The sequence below is a fragment of the Mytilus edulis genome, chromosome 2 (assembly GCF_963676685.1).
Source record: "Mytilus edulis chromosome 2, xbMytEdul2.2, whole genome shotgun sequence".
NCBI classification, from domain to species: Eukaryota; Metazoa; Mollusca; class Bivalvia; order Mytilida; family Mytilidae; genus Mytilus; species Mytilus edulis.
Genome location: NC_092345.1, coordinates 44531091 through 44553066, shown reverse-complemented (window position 1 = coordinate 44553066; position 21976 = coordinate 44531091). Strand labels below are relative to the sequence as shown.

General features: G+C 30.6%; 3 protein-coding genes across 51 annotated transcripts in view; 2 read left to right on the top strand and 1 right to left on the bottom strand.

The window, feature by feature from the left end:
• Positions 1-2498: 2498 nt before the first annotated feature.
• LOC139510861 (uncharacterized) lies at positions 2499-4248 on the top strand. The gene has a single exon (XM_071297402.1). It carries the CDS (start codon positions 2524-2526, stop codon positions 4246-4248), a length of 1725 nt encoding a protein of 574 aa, XP_071153503.1. The 5' UTR covers positions 2499-2523.
• A 2344-nt stretch (positions 4249-6592) lies between these two features.
• Positions 6593-12765, top strand: LOC139512239 (uncharacterized). The gene is made up of 4 exons (XM_071299723.1): positions 6593-6780; positions 9189-9319; positions 11256-11330; positions 12280-12765. Exons 1-4 carry the CDS (start codon positions 6696-6698, stop codon positions 12406-12408), a joined length of 420 nt encoding a protein of 139 aa, XP_071155824.1. The 5' UTR covers positions 6593-6695; the 3' UTR covers positions 12409-12765.
• A 4491-nt stretch (positions 12766-17256) lies between these two features.
• LOC139512234 (DENN domain-containing protein 1B-like) overlaps positions 17257-21976 on the bottom strand; it is a 49506-nt gene continuing 44786 nt past the window's right edge. For 22 of the 49 annotated variants that reach the window (XM_071299701.1, XM_071299720.1, XM_071299712.1 and 19 more), the window contains one exon: positions 19588-21604. In XM_071299701.1, coding sequence (XP_071155802.1) covers positions 20444-21604 — 1161 coding nt within the window. In that variant the 3' untranslated portion in view covers positions 19588-20443. Of the gene's footprint in view, positions 21605-21976 lie in introns of all 49 variants that reach the window. The other 27 variants (XR_011662215.1, XR_011662229.1, XR_011662218.1 and 24 more) reach the window with 3 other exon arrangements.

Here is a 21976-nt window from a genome sequence, read left to right as displayed (position 1 = left end):
AATTTCGTACAATGACGGGACAATATCCGGATGCCTTTTTTCTCGTTTTTCTCCTAAAATAACTCAATTTGAATAATCATATGGATGGATGACAAATGCGACTATGCACTGTACCTATAGGACACAGAGGCGTGTTGATTAATTTATTCTGGAAAGAAGAGAAGCGACACCAAAAATGAGGTCTTCTCGTTTAATAGTATAGATGCGTTATATTTTTTGTACGGTTGACAAGTGCACTGATAAGATACATAAATCATTTGTTATGATCGTTATTTACGAAGCAACTATTGAAAAAAATGAAATTGGTGTAAAGAGTAAAACTTCAATTGTTAATCTTTACACTTTATAAACGGGTAAAAGAAAAATTGTTTCTCACTCAGCTGTATACTTAGTGCTACGTCTATATTTTAATGTCGACCTTACTAGGTTTTTGCTCGACAGACAGTTTCCAAACTTACCTTTTTAGCTCACCTGACCTGAAGGTCAAGTCAGCTTTTCTCATCACTTGGCGTCCGTCGTCCGTCGTCCGTCGTCGTCCGTCGTCCATAATCTTTTACAAAAATCTTTTCTGAAACTACTGGACCAAATTTAACCAAACTTGGTCACAATTATCATTGGGGTATCTAGTTTAAAAAATGTGTCATATGACTCGGCCAACCAACCAAGATCTATCTTCCCTGAACTTTTCAGACAAATCGAAGAATGCATTGTTGGGTTGCTGCCCCTGAATTAGTAATCTTAAGGAAATTTTGCATTTTTTGGTTATTATCTTGAATAATATTATAGATAGAGATAAACTGTAAACAGCAATAATATTCAGCATAGAAAGATCTACAAATAAGTCCACAAGACCAAAATTATCAGTTGACCCCTTAAGGAGTGATTGCCCTTTATAGTAAATTTTTAACCATTTTTCTAAAATTTTAGTAATCGTTTAAAAAATCTTCTACTCTGAAACAACATAGACAAATTTGACCAAACTTGGCCACCATCCTCATAAGGGTATCTAGTTTAAAAAATGTGTCCGATAACCCCGCCGACGAACCAAGATTGCCAACATGGCTAAAATAGTATGCAGGGGTAAAATGCAGTTTTTGACTTATATCTTTAAAACCAAAGCATTTAGAGCAAATATGGCAGTTGTCTTCTTTAAGTCAAGATCTATCTGCTCTGAAATTTTCAGACAAATCAGGCAACCCATGGTTGGGTTGCTGTCCCTGAATAGTAATTTGAAGAAAATTTGCAGTTTTTGGTTATTATCTTGAATATTATCTTGGATAGTGATAAACTGTAAACAAAAATTATGTATAGCAAAGTAGGAATGATGTTCAAGTAAGTCAACTTTGCCTACAGTCAATTGACTCCTTAAGGAGTTATTGCCCTTAATAGTAAATTTTAAAACAATTTCGTAAATTATGTAAATTTTTGTAAACTTTTACAAAATATTTTCCTTTGAAACTACTGAGCCAAGTTCATTATAAATAGAGAAAATTGTAAACAGGAAGAATGTTCAGTCAAGTAAGATTGACAAACATATCATTATCACCAAAACATAATTTTATCATGATTTCAATTCTCGTCTATAATTTGTGTCTTTTGTTTAATATACACAAGGTGAGCGACAAAGGCTCTTTAGAACCTCTAGTTTATCGTTCCATCTTTTGTGAATAAATCAGTGTTTATGCACGATTTTTGAAAATTTCGGTTAAATCTATTTTTTTTCTTTCTAAAAACTTTGGAATTATCTATTGTTTAAACATTATTTGTCGCTCTCTATTGCTGCTGGATTTTTAGTGTTCTAATAAATAATGTTTACATTAAAAAAAAAAGAAGAAGTGGTATAATTGCCAATGAGACAAAACTTCAAAAGAGACAAAATGACACAGACTTTAACTATAGTTAGCCCTACGATCCTCAAGAATGAGCAAAGCCACATAGTGAGCTAACAGTCCCCGAATTGGCAAATAGTGTGTATAGTTTATAAATTGATGTTTTGATTGAATGTAGGATACAATTATCTAAGATTTTTTATCAATAACAAACAAAACAGCTGTTTCTCAAAATTATGGGTTGTAATTTAAAAACTAAAGCAATAAGAGCAAAAATATCGGTCAAAATTATAACAAATTTTCTGGTTAATTTTAAGCAGATATTGTTGCTGAAATATGTAGCAAATTAGAATAATACATTTTTGTAATACAATGATAAAATATTGTTGCTTATACGACAGTAGCAAATATTACATACAAATCATATTTTTATGAGTTATTGCCCTTAAAGGATAATATTTAAAAAATAAATATTATGTTTTTGTGTACTAGCTTCCCCTATCCTGATAAAAAAAAGTTATATGATGCAGCAAATAAACAAGATTACACTGTCCATCTTTATTTTAAATGTACATTACACATGTCATATCTAAATAATCTCATATTTTATCTTTCATATTATATCTACAAGTGTAAATAATTTGATTAAAAGTTTTGATATAAATATATGGGTTTTTAACTTCAGACATCAAAAATGGCTTCCTCTAAGTCTTTACAAAGAGGACAAATTCCAGTAGGTTGTGAACTTTGTGATGGTGGGAATAAAATAAAATTTAAATGTTTGGACTGTCAACTTTTAATGTGCAGCCGATGCAAGTATAAAGTCCATGCTAGATTTAAAAATGCAACTGAACATAGGATTAGAGACATTAAAGAGCTGGAACAGGAAGAAGAAGTGGATACATTTAACTTTAGTGATGTTAAATGTCTAGAACATCCAGACCAGGCTTGCTGTGTATACTGTCAAACTTGTAAGCAAGTCATCTGTTTAAAATGTGTAACCAAAGTCCACAATGGACACACCTTTATTGACGAAGAAGAGCTTAATGATAAAAAGACGATAACTAGAAGTGGACAGAAGAAATCAGATGAAAGTATACATAATTTGACCAGTACTTTAGACAAAGTTCAGGACATAAAAGATCAGGAAGATGCTAAATTTAGAAAAATCAAGCAAGATATCCTTAGTCACAGGGATGCTTTTAAGTGTGAAGTTGATAAGCATGCTGATAATCTTGTAAAAGATCTGGAGCAGACATGGGAATTAAATAGCCAGGAAATCGGGGCAAAGCAAAGCAAGATTAAGAAAACCTTAGAAAACTTACAGAGGGAGAGTAACAATGTAAAAAGTATTACAACTTCAAAAGATTTTGTCAAATTCTTTGATGAGTTTGATAAATTTGCTGTTTCATTGTGTGGAGCTACACCACAAGAAAACCTTGAGTTTTCATTATTGGGGAGATTCTTGCCAGACAAAATTACAATGGTGAATTTTGGATCAATGGAAAATAGAGGAAACTTGGAAATTCAACATCCTAAAATTGAGTTTAAAATTGCTAAACAATTCACCACACAATTAAGAAATGTTCATAATATTTGCAGATGTTCTGATGGTACTCTGTGGATTTATGATGGTATTCTTGAAAAGTTGCAACATATAAAATTTGATAATCAAAATATTAAGATTATGTCAGAGTCAAACTGTTTTACTATTTGTGACATGGCAGCAATGAATGCATTCACCAACCTGGTTGTAGCAGCCTTAGATGAAACAAAACTGTTAATTATCAGTGAAACAAAAAGTAGCACTGTATGGCTCAAACATGATGAATCCAATTATGATGTGAGACCATATACATCACAAAGTCAACCAATATGTGTTCATATAACCAAAGATAACAGAGTTATAGTAGGTGTAGTACGAGAAACGAAGGCTGCTGTGGTAGTGATGGGCCAGGATGGTGGATGCTTGGAAAAATATGAAGAAGACAGCAACAAAGAACCATTATTTACATGGCCTAGATTAATTACAAGCACCATTAATGGCAATATCTGTGTTGTGGATGGGAAACTTTCTGATTGTAGATTCTTGGTATTAGGAAAAGAAGGAGAAATAAAACAGGTGTACACTGGTCAACCCACAATCAACACTGAAGAAAAACCATTTAGTCCCTCTGACCTGCTTACAACTCCTGCAGATAATATTGTAGTTACAGATTTGTTAATTTCTACACTACACATATTGAACTCTGAAGGGAAATTTATTGGCTATTACAATCTGAATGACATTGGAATTATATATCCTTGTAGACTTACTTTGTTTACAGAAGGACATATGTATTTAGGATGTTCAAATAAAAAGGACAGTCCAGAAACTTTAAAAGCCAAACTTTATGACTTGGAATATTCTGGATTCTAGTGATCTAAAACTATGTAAAAAAATGATTTTCAATTTTAAATATGTTCCTGCTATATATTATAGTGTGTGAAATAACAAACATATAATAAAAAAAACATACATGTAGATATATATCATTAATTTGGAATTAATTTGAATGTTATTTTGACTTCTAAAAAACATTTATGAATTTCATATTCTGAAAAGTGTAAATAATTAAAAGGATTGATTATAGATATATCCACAAACCTATGTTAAATTTTATAGACAAGTGTGGACACAGACTGGTGTTTTCTGATGTGCAAATTTTCATAATAACTTGTGCCAGGATTGCTTTAACAGAAACACTTGAAAATTAACATGACTGATATAAGTCTGCAAATATGTTGTTTATTTGATTTTATCATGTCCCAAGATCAAACTGATTTAAAGGATTAGAAAAAAGAAAAATTATCAAACTTTGAATTATGAATTAATTGCAAGAAAAAAGTGTCAATACTGCAGAATATAAGGGGAAATTTTGATATTGATATATTGATATTGCAATGAATAAATATAGCAGATTTTATGTTTTAAGACATATACAAATAAGTCAGATGACCAAAACTGTTTATTGATTTCTTATAGGAGTTATTGTTCATGAAACACATTTAATTGATTTAAATTTTCAAAGTTTTTCGCAAAGAGTATGATAGAGAAAAACTTATAGTGGCACTACTATTGAACAAAGTAAAAGCTGAAAAATGGGCTATCATGACCAATCGTCAACTGATCACTTATGGGAGTTATTGCCCTTGAACCAAAAATGTTAGATTTTGCAGAACTTATGTTAGGTACTCATAAATGTCAAATATGTAAACCAAAGTTAGACCTACAAATAAGTTAACATGACTGAAATTGACAATTTTTTTTAAGCTCTTATATGAGTTATTGCCCTTGAAAGACAATTTTTGCCAATATTTTTTTTTTTAATTTTTGCAGAAAATATGATAAATGCCCTCAGAGAGAAACATTAACATGATTAAATGTCAAAAAGTTTATCAAATTGATATCTACAAATAAGTTGATATTAATGACAATTTTTGTTTTTGACTTATTAATGTCACTTGTATTGGTCTATTTTACATACCCAATCTACATTAATGGAAGTAAATAAGGTCTGTAACAGATAAGAGTACAAGCAAACCAAATATCTTAATACTAGAATCATAGTTTGACCAGTTGAGTAATACCAGATAATTGGATCCTCTAAATGTTTATTTTAAAATAACTGCTTGAAAAAAATACATTTTTTTTGTAATGAGAATTTCTCACTTATGATTGATTGATTGTTATTGTTTTAACGCCACTCTTAAGCCCCACATTTAGGATATTTCGTGATGGCCAGTTTGTATTGGTTGAGGAAGGTGCATCTCACTTACAAGTAATATGATAACTATATTTGGTATATGGGTTCCTTGCAACATCTTCATGTCAATCTGTCAGGGTTTAGCTGACCTTGCCCTCATATTCATGGTTCATTGGTCAATGTAAAGTTATTGTTTTTTTAGTTGTTTTTTTTTAAGTACTATATTCAATAGGTCAACTATATTTTGTGTTTTGAATGATAGTATTAGATTTATACCTGAGAACTTTTTTTATATAATTAGTTGATTTAAAAACTCGATTTAGTTGGTTTTCTTAAGAAAAAGAAAAAAAGATGAGTATGGGTGCTAAAATACAAAGAATAACTGCAAAAATTAAAGAAATTGAAAAAAAAATATACTCAGGGACGATCGCCATCAAACGATCAATGTAGGATTAAAAAAAACTTAAATCAAATAGTTTGGGGTTGGGGAGGGGGTTAAACTTCTGTAAGCTTTGTTTTTCCGACATTGATTTTACATATCGGATCCATATCATGGCCAGTTGGTCAATCAATTTATCCCAAATTAAGTTAAATAGGAGGGTGGGGGTCAGTGAAAAAAAACTATGTGAATTAAGTCTTTTTATCCTTCATTGAACTTTTGAAGTCGTCCCTTACAGAAAAAGAACAATGTCCAGAATACAGCGGATATAAATTATCAATTCATCAAGTACTAAGGACACTTAGAGAAGGGCCAGTATTTTTAAACTGATCCATGTATTAAAAGAATAAAAGTGAGCGGATTTTTTTAAAGATAGAAATGAAGGACCCACATAAACTGGACTACCATTCCGTCTTAAGCTTATCCCCTATGTTAGTGTAGCAATAAGTGTACTACACAACAGGGGACTGTCGAGTTTACCCCTAACAAATGATCAACATGTACCCGTTCATAGAATAATGATTCCGTGAAAATATTACCTGAAAATAATCATTTCCTTTCCGTCATTAGTTATATACTTCCGGTATCTATGCGCATGATTGTTTAAAATGCCAGGAAATTTAAAAGATGAAAACAAATATTTTATATTGACAGTTCTTCATGAAATGATTTAATGAAAGAATGACACGACATAGCAGTGCTGGTAGAAAATCGGTAGCACCTCAAAGAAATGCTGGAAACAGTTCCCGAAATATTCCACCAAAAGGTTTTAAAGACAAAATATATATCCAGTCACAGGCATTGACATTATGAAGACTTTCTCGACTCTAGAGAATCTATTTATCCTCGTACACAGTGTTCTCCCCAGGCCGATATGACGCTGCGGTGCTGCAGCGCCTTCATAATATTTTCGTTGATCCTGCAGCGTCTTAATTGTCCGCTGTCCCTTAATACTTGGTCCCGCAGCGTGTTAATTTTCACATTTCATTTTAAATGTTGGTTAAAATTGTCAAGTTGCTGATCACGAATTTTTTCATTGGTCGAGAAGAAGAATCTATTTTAACACGACCAATAAACGTGATGAATACACGTGATAAATTTGAATACACATTGCTAAAGATATTTACGATGAAAATTATGAATGAGAGTATTTGTAATTGAAAAAATAAAAATAAAGGGAAGTGATTTATTTTAATAGAAAGTGAAAAAATGTTACTTGCAAGGTAAATTGTCTCAAACTGTCGTGTTTTTAGAAATAAAATGATCATTGAACATCGATCATAAAATTCCGTGCGTCGGGAAATATGTGACAATCAACACGGGTACGGAATTGCTGCAGCTTCTATATAATGTTACTAGTTGATAATTTCAATGGTCTTAACTTTAACAAACTTGCAAAGTTTCGTTTATATCTACCTGCCAGAGATAGGTTTTAACAATAATACACACGGAAGCATATAATGTAAAACTACAGAAACTGGTCAGCTGTTCATTAACATATTTTTGTTTTAAAAAGTTGTGTACCAAATATGATCAAATATCTTAACCATATTCGATTTTATTAATTCTGAATGAACATGTTCTCTGCAAATAACAAAAGGGTGACTTCTAAGCAAAAGGCAAATGATGGAAGTAGAATTTTTTTTCAGCCTAATGACTTCTAATGAAAAGGGGAATACACCTTACACTGTCAGTATAAGCAGATGTCATTGCTTCTCCTAATCCCAACCTAGCTAAAATTTTAGCAAGTGATAACAGCAAGCACCATGTTTCTGGTTTCAATGACAAGTGGCTGACTGAGTTTTCATGGCTTACAAATGTTAAAGGGGGTATACATTTGTAAGCAAAAGTTATTGTGAGAGGGGTTTTCAACCCTAAAGAGGATAAAGACAAAATTGAGGAACAGTCTGTCCAACAAAATAACACTATCTTGAAACATTATCCCTAGAAGGAGCAGAGAGTACAGATATGAATATTTATATTTTGACTTACATGTATAAATAACTTTTGTGTTTGAAATCAATTTTATTTCATATATATATATATATATATATTCTTGTAATTCATTATGAAATACTCTGCATTATCAAACACATAACACAAAGCATTATAATTCATATTGCATGTCATGGATTAATGACTGATTGCTTCAGATCTCAAAAGTTCACTCTAAAAAAAGAGTTACACGCCCTTGAATTTTGCGCCTTAAAAAAATCCTGGGGAGAACACTGGGCTACGCATGCTAAACCTGCATCATATTATGATTTTTCCCAAAGTACTTTCATGGCAAGATCTCTAGTTCCTGCCATGGATATAAAACAAGTGCCTGTGGCTGTGCCTTTTTCTCAAAAAGCAAGTGAAGCCTGTGTATGGTATATAAGTAGGATCAATTCTTTAGATATCTTTTTTTTTAAATCTTGAATGATGCAGGTGCTCAGCTCTGACAACAAGGTTAAGTTTCATGGTTAAGTCCATATCTCAGAAACTATAAGCAATACTGCAAATAGGTGGATTACATTTTGTACCATCCCTATGTCGAGCTTTCTGCAACAAAAGTCACAGACTCAACAAAAACATACATTCATGTACTTCTTTGAATAGTTTCACCATTTTTTTGTAAAAATGAAAAATAGCAGATTTGATATTTCGTCTTTATATTGTATGATACTGTACATGTATATTTTCTCATATAAGGTATTTAACAAATTTATTATTTGAACAAACTACAATTTTCTTATAATTATAACTGGAAACAAGGATGGAAGACATCAAGTCAAGTTTTCTAACTCTTGAAAATATTTTTTTTCTTATATTTTTGTATTAAATGTTTTTATCTTCCTTGGTATCGAATTTGAAGTCTATCCTGTCAATAATAAAACATTTTTTTGCTGTTTCATATCGGTCAGGACATTAGTACATTGTAGTTTCAAAGTCAAGTTGGTCAGGTCAAGTTTTCTAACTCTTATAAATATTTTTTTTAAATTTTATTTATCAAATATAAGTTCTCATCTTGCTTGATTCCAAATTTCAAGTAAATCCATCCAATAATAAAAAAGTATTTAGTGTTTTCATTTCTGTCAGGACCCTGTCAGGACATTAGTGTAACCCCAACAGAATATAAGTTTCAGAGAAAAAGTCTTGTAAAACATTGATTTATTTCTTAATCTATTTTAGACAATGTAAACTTAGATGGGAGTTTACGGAAGAAAAAAAGATTCAGAGCTGGAACTAGGGCCTTAATGGAGATTAGACAGTACCAAAAGACAACTAATCTTCTTATAAGAAAACTACCTTTTTCAAGAGTGGTAATTACTTTAAGTGTGTCCGATTACAAAATTTGGAAACTTTGTGTATCTCAATTCTAGATACTCTCTTTAGAGTGAAATTGCACTCTTTTTTTTCTTTAATCATAATATTACTGTATTTCAATTTGTATGTGAAACATGTAATAAGATACAACAAACAGTAAAAGTAAAACGTGACAATACTGTGATTTCATGCAAGTGTGTACACAGTGTAGAATTGGTATAAATTGGTACATGTACTGACATTGAAAAAATTAAAAGAAGATTTTAAAATATGATGCTGGTGAGAAATATGAGATGGAAAAGTATATAAGATAGTGGCCTTTTTCCTCCTTTATTTCCTACAAAAAAGATATTGAAACCACTCATGTACATACAAATGTACAAAAAAAACCAAAAATTATACACACTGTATTTGAGCAGAAACTACACCATTGGTTACTGTGTTAGGCCGGTAGTCCTGTTTAGTGTGAAGCTGTTTGAAAAAGCCTTTAGTGGTACCAAAACAAAATAAAGAAGGAATTTAGCAAACTTAGATCATTGGGGCCTTAAGTAATCATTTAAACACAAACACTTATGACTTCTTATCGTCTATGTGGCTCATTGTGTGTCATGTTGTCTTGAATCTAAACCCAATAAGTCTGTTGCCAAACTTGATTAGTGTGGGAACCTAAAAAAACCACCTTGTAAGTCTGTTTCATTCTACAAAATACATGAAATACACCGTGATGTACAAGCACGATAAATGAAGGACCACTTTCATCTCAAATTTCTCACAAGCATCGTCTTTTTAAAAACTTTCTTTTCTTTTTCTTTTTAATGCAATTATCATTTTGTTCCCTATAAAGATTTGATTTTTGAAGACTGATACATTGTAAATATGTAAAATACTGTCCAATTTCTAAAAAAAGTACAGTCATGGGTACAGGCACTGGTTAAGGGTAACTAATTTTGAAGGTAAAATTATCTCCCTTTGATATCTTTATTTTATCTTAAAAGTAAGGAAATATTTTTATTCTTTTTTTTGGATTTTATTGTTATGATATATATACATACTGTTTGCTTGTCTGTCTTAAATATTCTTGAAAATACAACTTCATGGACCATGCCTATTTATAAACTGTTTGCCTTGCACATTCACTTTAATAACATTTATAGTGCTTTATAGTAACTCTGAATAAAAAAAAATGTTCTAACACTGAGAAAAGTGTTTTAGGAATGTTTTGAATTGTGATTTTCAAGTGCTGTAAAAATAAAATTTCTTTTACATATATATTTAGTTTTTTTTTAAGTAGTGTAAAATGGAATTAGAGAAACATTAAAGTTAAAAATTTACTTTTTTATCTACAAATATATTACATAACTTTTATACAGGAAATTAAATTGTACCCCCTGACTGTTGTATATGTACATGTATGTTGCCATACATTTTGTAGGTTAAACATCATAAATTTTATGATATAATCGGCTTTTTATAAATGCCAGGTCTGTTTGATTTAAACATACAAGTACCAAGGGAAGTAACTTTGAAATTGAGGTATCTGTCATCTACATGTACATTGTATGGAGGTAATTTTAGAATTTCTCTTACACTGCACTGTATAGAAACACCCAAACAATGACAAAATGTCAATGTGCCTTTCCTGTGAACCATGTACAAATGTATGTTTTTTTTGGAACAAAGCCCTCACATTGGCTGATAAACTATGTCAATACATGTATGCTATACATGTATCTCTATTTAATCTTAACTATGCAAATGAGTTGTCTGATCTTTTTTAAACGCATGCCTGAAATCTAATTCCACTTTCAGACTGACAATGCAAATATAGTTCTGACAGTGAGAAAATGTTTATTAAATTAGAAATAAATATTTTGTTAAAACGTTCTTAACTTCTGTATACCTTGATTTAAAATTAATATCTGTTTTCTTTAGGTGAGAGAAATTGCCATGGCTATTAGTCATGAACCATTGAGATGGAATGCAATGGCAATTTGTGCTTTGCAAGAGGTTAGTATATATAAGTATTTTATCTTGTTTATGCCATTCATTCAGTTCGAATGAAATTTGAATACATGTACATGTAACTGGTGATCAAGAACTAGATGCTAACAGGAGGCTGAATCTTTTGGTGTATTTTGCCATTCAAATACATGTAAACTAAATATTAAAAAAATTTACAATTATTATATTAAATCACCATTTTAAAAGTTTATAAATGCAAGTATAAAAGATTTCAGAAAAAAGTTAGATAAATTTAGCTTATGTGTAATGACAATTTGTGTGTTTTTATAAGGATGGTTGATTGTTTTTAATACACAAATGGCATTTAAAAAAAAAAATGATCGCTATTGTTAAAGCAATTTCAGACGAAAAAACTGTTGGACTCTCTATTTTTTGTTACAAGTTGTGCATATGAAAAATATTCCCATGGAAGAAAAGGATGTTGGTAGTACTACTATAACAAATATTAGCCTCAGGATAAACATATTTTTGTTGTTAATTGATTTTATTTAGTATTATGAAAGAGATATTTCAACGGAAAAGTGAGAGGAAATGTGAAGAGAAATAGTTTAAGATGAATAACAGTCAAACGAGTATCCAAGTACTAAAACTGTACTCGAGTATTCTGCCTTCTGATTGGGTACCTGAGTACTCGTTGCCATCCCTATTAAAAATCAATCAACCATCCTGTTATCAATATTGTATATCAATACCTCATGAATAGAATCAGTAAGTGCTTGATGAAATTCTATGAGTTAATGATATGAATCAACTATCCTTGGTTCAAAAGAAAACATCATAATTTCATTTTCACCATTAAACAAGAAGTCAATTTCCTGACAAATTTTTATAATGGCAATGAAAAAAGAAACAATCCAACAACAAGAATGTTAAAATTTAAAAAAATGTGTTTTTGAAGTTGAATATAAAACTTTTTGTTGTCGATTTTCTGCAGGCTGCTGAAGCTTTCATAGTTCATTTGTTTGAGGATGCAAACATGTGTGCCATACATGCTAAACGTGTGACAATTCAGGTCAAGGACGTATGGCTGGCAAGAAGAATACGAGGAGACATGTATTTTTAGGCCAGTGTTTAGTTGAAGATACCAGCAGACCAGCATTGAAGTTTTATTTATTGCCATGATTGTGTATCTAGTAACTAAACATTTTGCTACAGATATGTACTAGATGAGAGGCATTATTATTATTTTAATCATTGTAGCATATGAATGTAACAATATAACTTTGATCACACTGATATGATTTAAATCAAGAAATGTTCCCAGGTTCAAACTTTATTTTACATTTAAGTCACAAGGGTCATATTTTTTTTAAGGACGATATGTAGTGTTTAACGTAAATTCTCATTATATATTTTGTTGGCAAGCATAGATGATAGAATTGACACACAAGGACTGTTGGTTAAAGGGTATAGAAAATGGGATGTTTAGAACAATTATAATTTCAGTAGCATGTTTGTCGGGGTGATATACATTTTTTCAAAACATGGACTATGGGAGACAACTCTAGAACTTTTTGTGACACATTAGAAAATGGAAATAATGTTATCCTGTTAGATTGAACATTACATCTTAAGTTAAAGTTGTTAGCAATTGTTTCAATACAATTTTTCATGTTATGTTTAAAAATAAGAAGAACAAATATATAATTGAGTGAAAACTGTATTTAATTAGATAATCGTTTTATTTTAAAAAATGACCAGCAATATCTTTTATTTTTAACATTAATTTTAGTAAAAACATTGATGAATTTCTATGTTCAAATTATAATATGTCAGCGTTTGCATTATGTTTTTCCTTGAACTGCATGATGACAATTTGATTTGGTCATGTTATTTTGATGAATATGGCAACATTAAAAAACTCCTTTTATTCATTTTAACATGGTTTGATCTTTTATTGTTTAAATTGTAGTTTTTTAGATTCAAACAATGTTTGCATATATTGTAAAACTTAAACTCCTGAATGATTCCCATTCATTTTCAAAACCAGTTTTGGATTCACTTTGAGTGTTTTTGTATATTTATTCAAATTATTTATCCTATGCTGATCTAAGGCAAGATTACCTTTCACCTTAATTTAGGTTTTTAGGGTTAGATGAATTGTTATTTATAAGTAATACATGTAACTGATGTTAATATAGTCTGAAACATTTGACTTTATAATAAATTGTATATGCTATCGGTTGACATTTATATCTTTGGTTTAGACTAAATTTTATGATCTGCCATCATCAGAGGTGGCATTTAGTGTTACCCTGGTCTATCCGTATATATGTTCCAAAGATTGGTTTCTGTTCCAAGAACTTAAGTTTGCTTCCATCAAAAGTTCAGATACTTATACACAATACTTATAACCACAAATTTTTTTCTCACTTCATGTTGACTTTAAGGGGGTAGACCTTGGTACAGGGAGATAACTCTTTAAATCAGTTATGTGTTTGTAAAAGTCAAGTTTCCTCAATGAATTTTAAGCATTTACCTGAAACAGATTGAAAATAATCTATGTATCCAAGAAGCTTAGAACATATTTACGAAAATGGCTGACACAAACGTACTGATGATTTTAAGAGTTATTTCCCTTAACCTAGGTCTACCTCCTAAAATGATTAAATCAGCTTACAAAAACGTTCCATAATTTCCCAATGTGTAAATGAATCACTTTTTATGTTTTGTTAATATCCATCAAATCTTTTATCTGCAGGAGAGTTTTATTAAATAGTTCCTTGCAACTCTTTGAGATTTAATTTCTTATACTTATATTGATATAGGACTAGAAAAAACTATCTTCTGGACAAACCAGAATAGGGTTGAATATGAATTGTCTTCAAATTTTATCAATAAATACTAATGTAGTTCATAATTAGAAGAACTAATACAACAGGGAGACTACAATAAGCAACATATATATGTCTCTTAAGAATAGACTTTTATAGACATTTTAAAGTTTAGTGGTAAAATTATGAGCAATGTGATTGAAGGAGCATCTTTTTTTTATGTTTTACATGTATATGTATGTAATTTTAAAAATGATCTGATATGTATATAGAAATTCTTTACCTATGAAATAAATTTTATCATTTAAAAATGACAAACAAAGTTTGTATCTTCAATCCTTTCAATATTGTATGGCTACTATCAAAGTTGAAACATGCTAGCAAAAAGACAGATTTGATATGGACAAAGCATATGTTTGGGGTAAATTTTTGCAGTTTCCTATGTTGCTCCCAACTTTAAATGTTGTATCATGTACACAGTGTTTTAAGTTTTGTTTATGTACATTGTTTGTTGACGCATGGAGAAGTTTAAATTGTGTGATATTCCATTTTTATTTGTTTTTTGTTGTTGCTTAAAGTGATGTTTGTTAGGCAATGTGGCTGAATTCCACCAAAAGTTCTGGCAATCTCAAAGACTGTCACTAGATCCGTCTCCACATATGACACCCTGTGTTACTCCTATAAAACATTTTGATAATTTTACCACTCAATACTGGACTGGTGATTGTCCCTTATCCAACCATAAAACATTAATAAATAAAAATATATTTTCTAACCCCAAACTTGTCCAAATACAAAAGTTTAAAATGAAATAAAATGTTTTAGGACAAAGATATATGGACAAGACTGTTGCAGGTAGAAACAACACAGACTTAGAACAAGTGTGTACACAGTTAAATGTCTTACTGACTTTACTTATCATAATTGCATTCTTGTTCTAAGTCTGTAATAGAAAAGTTTTATTTCAAATATCACATGAACTTTACATTATCAATGGATCCATGTAAATGAGGTCAAGGTCAGATGAAAATTTCCAGAAATACATGTACATCTTGCGATCATTTCATAAACCAAATACATTTTATGTTGCTTATAGTATCTGAGAAACTGACCTTATAACAAAAAAATGTTGAATATTGTCCAATTAATCATAGTTCTGTAATTTGTGTCTGGTGTCAAAAAGCAAGACATAGGTATGCTGTTTTTGGTAGTGGTGGTGTCAAGAAGGTATTAATTTGTGATTACATCTAGTTTATGGTGAACCACAAGTGGTAGGTCAATTATATTTAGTATGCAGTAGTATTAGCATTGGCACATATCATTTCCATGGAGATTATTTGACCCTGCCCACTCAGTCATGGTCTTTTGACTTTGAAAAATTTGCTAAGTTTACATGTATTCGTTTGTGATTATGTAAGTTTATGGGGAACCACTCGTGGTAGGTTAATGTTAAATAGTATGCAGTTGTATAAAGATTGGAATGACTCATTTCCATGGAGATGATTTGGCTCTGCCCCTATAGTCGATCTTATGACTGAAAATGTTGCTTATAAAAAAGAAGATGTGATATGATTACCAATGAGACAACTCTCCACAAGTTTATATGTATTAGTTTGTGATTATATCAGTTTAAAATTAACTGCTTATGTTAATGTCAATGATATTTGGTATGACAATTTATTGGCATTTGCAAGTATCATTTCCATGGAAATTAAATAGCCCCATCCCCTCATCATGGTTCATTGACTTTGAAACTTTTTTTACATATTAAACAAGATAATGTTTGTATTAAGTTTAAAAATTTTTATATAAAGGTCAATGGTATTTGGTATTCTCTTTGGAGATTATTCAGCTATATACCTTCAATCATGATTCATGGATTTTGAATATTTGTATAACTTATATTATAAAGAATTGCTATTTTAATTTCAATATTTGCATTATCAAAATTACACCAGAGGCTCTCAAGAGCCTGTGTCACTCATCTGCCTCTACTTTGGTAGCAGATACCCAAATAATGAGTGAGGTAAAATTTGGTTTAATAATTAATTAAAATCCTGGTGGCCATCTTGAAAACAGAAAATGGGCAACAAAGTAGTAACACTTCATCAGCACCCCAAAATGAACATTTATGCCATGTTTAGTTTCATTCCATTCAGTGGATCTCTAAAAGAAGACATTTGAATGTATTTCCCTAAGGGTCCTATATGTTAAACTAAGTCCCTACTGGTGGCCATCTTGGATGTTCCATTCTTGTGGAATAATTTGCCAATACCGTTAAGAAATATTACAAATGTTAATGCTTTCAAATACAAAATAACAGATCATTTATTGAAATCAACCTAGCTATATCAATAATATTAAAAACTGATCATGTCATCATGTTTATTTTTTTTTTTTCATCACATTTTATCAAGTTGTATTAAACATTATTATCATACTTGACTTTTTATACTAATGTATGCAATGTATATGTTTGCATTTTGTTTGATTTCTCATGATGAGGGCCTCAGGGAAGATTAGTTATATAGCTAACTGTGTAACCCTCTTAAAATAAAGTATTGTTGTTGTTGTTGTTGTTGGATTGGTTTCAAAGTAACAGCACCTAATAAGGAATATTCATGCCATGTTCGGTTTCATTCCATTCCATGGTTCTCTAAAAGAAGACATTTGTATATATTTCCCATAGGGTCCAATGTTAAACTAAGTCCCCTGTTAGCAGTTATCTTGGATGATGGATCTGCTTCAAAGTAACAACACTTGCTCAGCATTGATAAATGTCTTGATTAATGGATAGGATGTTTAGAATGTTATGATCACTGCACTATATTTTGTGTATCTCAAATGTAGTGATAAACTTTGGAAGATTTAGATATCAAGTCCTTATTATGGGGTTTTGGTTGCATTTCATACAATCTTTACACAAAATTTGAAAACTATCAAAAGACATAAAACAGCTGTTTACAAACCACAACATGGTAATCAAATGACTGAGCAACACAAACCTCACCAAACTGGTGTTGATCTTGGGTGCTCTAGAAGGGTAAACAGATCCTGCCCTATATGTTGCACCTGTCAAGTTGCTCACATACAGTATATTACAGTACTACTAGTATAGTATAAATAACAAATAAATATTTCAGTGATACATGATTTATTTTCTGTGATTGCATTGTAACAAGCTAACCAGAGTATTGTAACAATTATCACAGTAATGTTTGTCTTAAAACACATAGCACCGCTCAGCAGCAATAGACTTTACCTTAAAGTAGAATTACATAACATGCACAATATCACACAAAAACAATCTTAACTACAAATTTACCTTGTTATCTTAGTTCATTCTTGTGATTAATTAAAAATAAAATCTGTATTTAAAATTTTCTTCACTGTAATCGTCTTATAGACCTAATCTTGAATTCTTAATTTGTGTAAATTTTCTATGCAGGTCTAATTACAATTCTCAAATTTGATAATTTTAAATTTTAATGAAATACATAATTAGGTCACTGTTGACCTATATCCATGGAATGTTTTAATGTAATACCAGCACTCAAATATAAAAAATAAAAAATAGAATGAAAATTTCAGCAGATACGATTAATGTTCCTCAAATTTGGAAAACAATAGAAATAAATAATGAAACTATTTGATCACAATATGTAAACTAAACTAATGTATTGCCGTAACCAATAACAGAAAAAGATCTAATTAAGAATGCTGCAAGTTTGCTTAAAAGTATTAGCTGAATATTTAAAATACCTCTAAAAAATTTATATCATTAACAGTGCCAGTCCTCTCCTAACAAGTTAAGATACATGTATATATATACCACCACTGCAACAAGTGTGTTACATGTATGATATTTCTCCACTCAAGGCAGTTAAATTTTAATATGTAAAGTGCGAAAGTTGTAAAATAATTAAAATTTTATTTTTCATTTTAGTGAGGTAAGAACAACATTGACCATTTTTAATAAATTTATAATGAATTTGAAAACCTATCAATTGTACCCCTGCACTTCAACACTTCTGACAAAGGAGCAATTCTATAATACACACCAATATCCAGTCATATCTACTGGACAATATGGAGGTCTCCAGTTCTCAAAAACTGGTGGTCCAAAAGGTTTTGACCATCAATTTAGCAAAGGACTGTCACAATTTGGTATTTTGCAATAGAAATAATAGCAAGGACTAGCTGTTCTTAAATGTGAATTCCCTTTGTCCATATAGTCTGTTTAAAATTTTGAAAAAGAAGACTTTTTTTAACTGTACTGAAAAAATATTTGTATCAAAAAGATTTCTGAAGACTACACCTGTCTTACACTGAATAAAATAGATTTGGCTCGATTAATTTTCATAAAGTTTTGACAAAATATTTACTCAGACCTGTTTAAAAAAAATATAACAACACAATTTACAGGAATAATTTGGTTGTATAGCAGTTTTTCTTACTTATAGTATGTGATTAAAAGGCTCAGCTGATTTTTAAGATTTAACTCCCTTAGGTGTTCTGTAACCTTTTAAGCAGCATGTCAAGATAAAAATGTTAATCATTTCTAGAAAGAAAAAAAATACCAAAAAAATAGTATAATTTATAATAGAGGGAACAACAGACCTCTGCTATAAATATATATTTAAACTAGATTAATTATACACATCTATACCAATAACATCTAACATAACAACAATATTTTGTAATGTCGAGAGCTATACAAAATTTTTATGTAAAACTCAGAATTGATATTATGAAAGCCACAATACACATTAACAACATAAATAATATTAAAAACACAAGCAAAATACTCCATCCATACTCATTCAAGCTAATTGAAATCGTTTCTTTTTCATATATAAACAAGTATGTGTACATGAAGACCTTAGTTGGCATAAGTTTGTTTTAGAAAATACAGGTTGAGTTAGAATAGTAATAAATAACTACATTCTTAATGATTTGAAATTTTGACTTCATTTTTTTTTAATATAAATGCACATTTACAGAGACCAGGGCAAAATTATAAAAAAAATAAATGATAAAATAGTTTACCAAATATTTATAAAAAAAAAAAGAAAGGAAGAAATAATTAGCTTTCATTGTAAACACAAGTAAATATAAATATTCAGGCCATAAAAAAAAAGAATAGGTTTGTTTGACCTAACCCTACCTACCAAGAAAAAAGGTGCTTTCTCATAATCTTTTATTGACCTGATGTGAAAATATATTTTTTTTATTCAAATAGACATGACGACTAATAGACATCTAATAGTTACATTTTTCTTTGCCAAAAAAAAAAGAAAATGTCTACCTACCTACTCACATGCTCACTGTCAAAATGTTTGGTAGGGTTTGAGCAAACCAATATATTTTTAAGTGTGGCCTCATTCATGATGTTATTGATACAGATAGAAACTTCAATTTGTTCTTTAAAGATTCCAATATTTAGAGATAAAAAAAGTTTCAAAAAATTTATTTTGTTTATAGTTTCTCATTAAACCCAAATAATGACTCTTCAGCAACATTACAATTATCGATAATGTTCATTATCGCTATTTTGTGCATTTTTCCTTTGATCTTTTTTTGTGATAATTTTCATATCATGCTACTCGCTTGAGATGGAAAATTATCGCTAGAAACTAAGCAGGCACGTGACGTTGCTAACGAAATTGACATGAAATTGACAAACGTCGTCATAGGTAAAATAGCGATAAACAGATTATCATTGATCATCTCAACTCGATTGCCTTTCTCGCTTTCGCTGTCCCGGCTCAAGCGAGAAAATCAATCTCGTTGAGATGATCAACGATAATCTATAATTATACAAGTTGGTGACATGCTTCTACAGAGTACACACACAGTAGCTTTTTTGTTTAGTATATCTAGATATACATGTTCATGTGTATATAAAGAACTCGTAAATATGGCAAGTCATTATTTAAAGTAAAAACAAAATTTCTCAATACATTTATGATAATGCCATTCACTCCTGTTTTTACATAAAAAAGAATTAATGATTGATTTATACAACAAATAAAGCAATTACTCTGAATTAGATCAATGATTTAATGTGCGATATTAATGAGAGGACTACATTCAATTTTAATTGATTTAAGGTTCATTTTTTTAGTCAGTTCAAGTTCATTAATAAAAATGTGAATTTAAACTATTTAAAAATTTATGTATACTTTTGAGCAAATTATTTGGATCTAAGCATGTAATTAACACATTCAGTAAATCAGTGCAGGTGCTAAACAAGACTGATTTCATACAGTATACTTCTGAATCATTAAAATTTAATTTTTAAAACTTAATATTTGAGAATGACTAAAATTTTTCCCACTTTGATTGAGCAAATTCTTGACTTTTTCTGTTACTAACACTAATTTCATGAAGGTCACTAAAAGGGTCACTGTTCCGACTTTGAACTTTGGCAGAGTTTGAACTTGAATTATTAACATTGTAAAAAGGGTTTTCAACTGGTTTAAATGGACTAGATAAAGCAGCACTACCAACCACGGTCTTTGGTCTTGGTGGCAATTCAGGTTTATTATGTCGCAAAGGTTTTGTTCCGTAAATTGGATTATTTGTTACTCCGACTGGATCACGGCATCTGGGTTCATTGTTCCCTCCTGCCAAATACTGCAAGGATGATTTTGCTCTTGAACCACTCTTTAAATGATTTATATTCCAACTTTGAATTAAATCTTTTCCGTGTGTCTCACTATTTTGTAAACCCGGCGATAAATTACATTTTTCTGATATCAGTGGATCAAAGCTTGCAAACAGTTCACTAGCTGTATCATTTGTCTTATTTGGTAAATCACTAGTAGACCTATTCGACATTAAATCCTTTTCTGGTGAAGGTGAAATATCAGCCTTACAAAAATCCCTTTTTGGTGTGTCTAAAGCCTGCTTCCTAAATGCATGTGTGCGACTAAGTTCGTGGAATTTTACATCTGTAGAACCCTGTCTCCCCGGTGAATTTTCTGGACTTGAAAAAAGTTCTCGTATTTCTTCAACCCTACCGACAGTGGATGAATTACCACTACTAAAAGGGTCAAAGACATCCACATACTCTGGTGAGTCTAATTCTATAAGAGGGACTGACGTTATTTCAGTATGTGGAATGTCCTTAGATAAACTTTTCCTGGGGGTAGGTTTTGGCGGCTGATCTGGTTTTGGGGGTGGATTCTTATGACCAATAAGTCTGTCAGCAGTTTGAGTTTTTCTTCCTATAAGTCTATCGCCTAATTCGGTAGTATTTTTTTGCCGTCTATGTTTCCGTGGTGGTGGTACAGGGTGTTTAGTAGCATCGTCAGAAGTATCTATGTATGGAATGTTAGCACTGTCAAATGTAGAAGTAGATGATATTGAACTAGTTTCTTCGAAACCCATGATGGATTTTTCATGTTGATTTGGTGAAGCACGTCCACTGTGAGCGATACTAAATGAGTCTACAGATGAAACATCACTTTCTTCTAAAAGCTGAAAAACATGAAAACATAATATTTAGAATATTGTTTTTAATAAATCAGTACCGTAGATCATGTTAAATAAGACAGGAAATTTTCTAACAGTCGTTCCATCAGTGAAAGTTTTTTAGTACTTTTTTGTGGTAAATGTGTCACTTAGCAGTAGCATCATTAGCATAGGATAAAAATATGAATTTAGAGTTGTTGTACATATGATAAGCTATAAGAAATGTATTTGGTAATTTGCTACATTTCTTGATTCGTTTCTTGGATTATATTTATTTTTGAATGCAAGCTTAGTGCAGGAGGCCCTATAAAATATCCTCTCTATGAAATGCATTCAACTTTCAAAGTGTATTGTAGACTTAGAAACTATAGTTGTTAA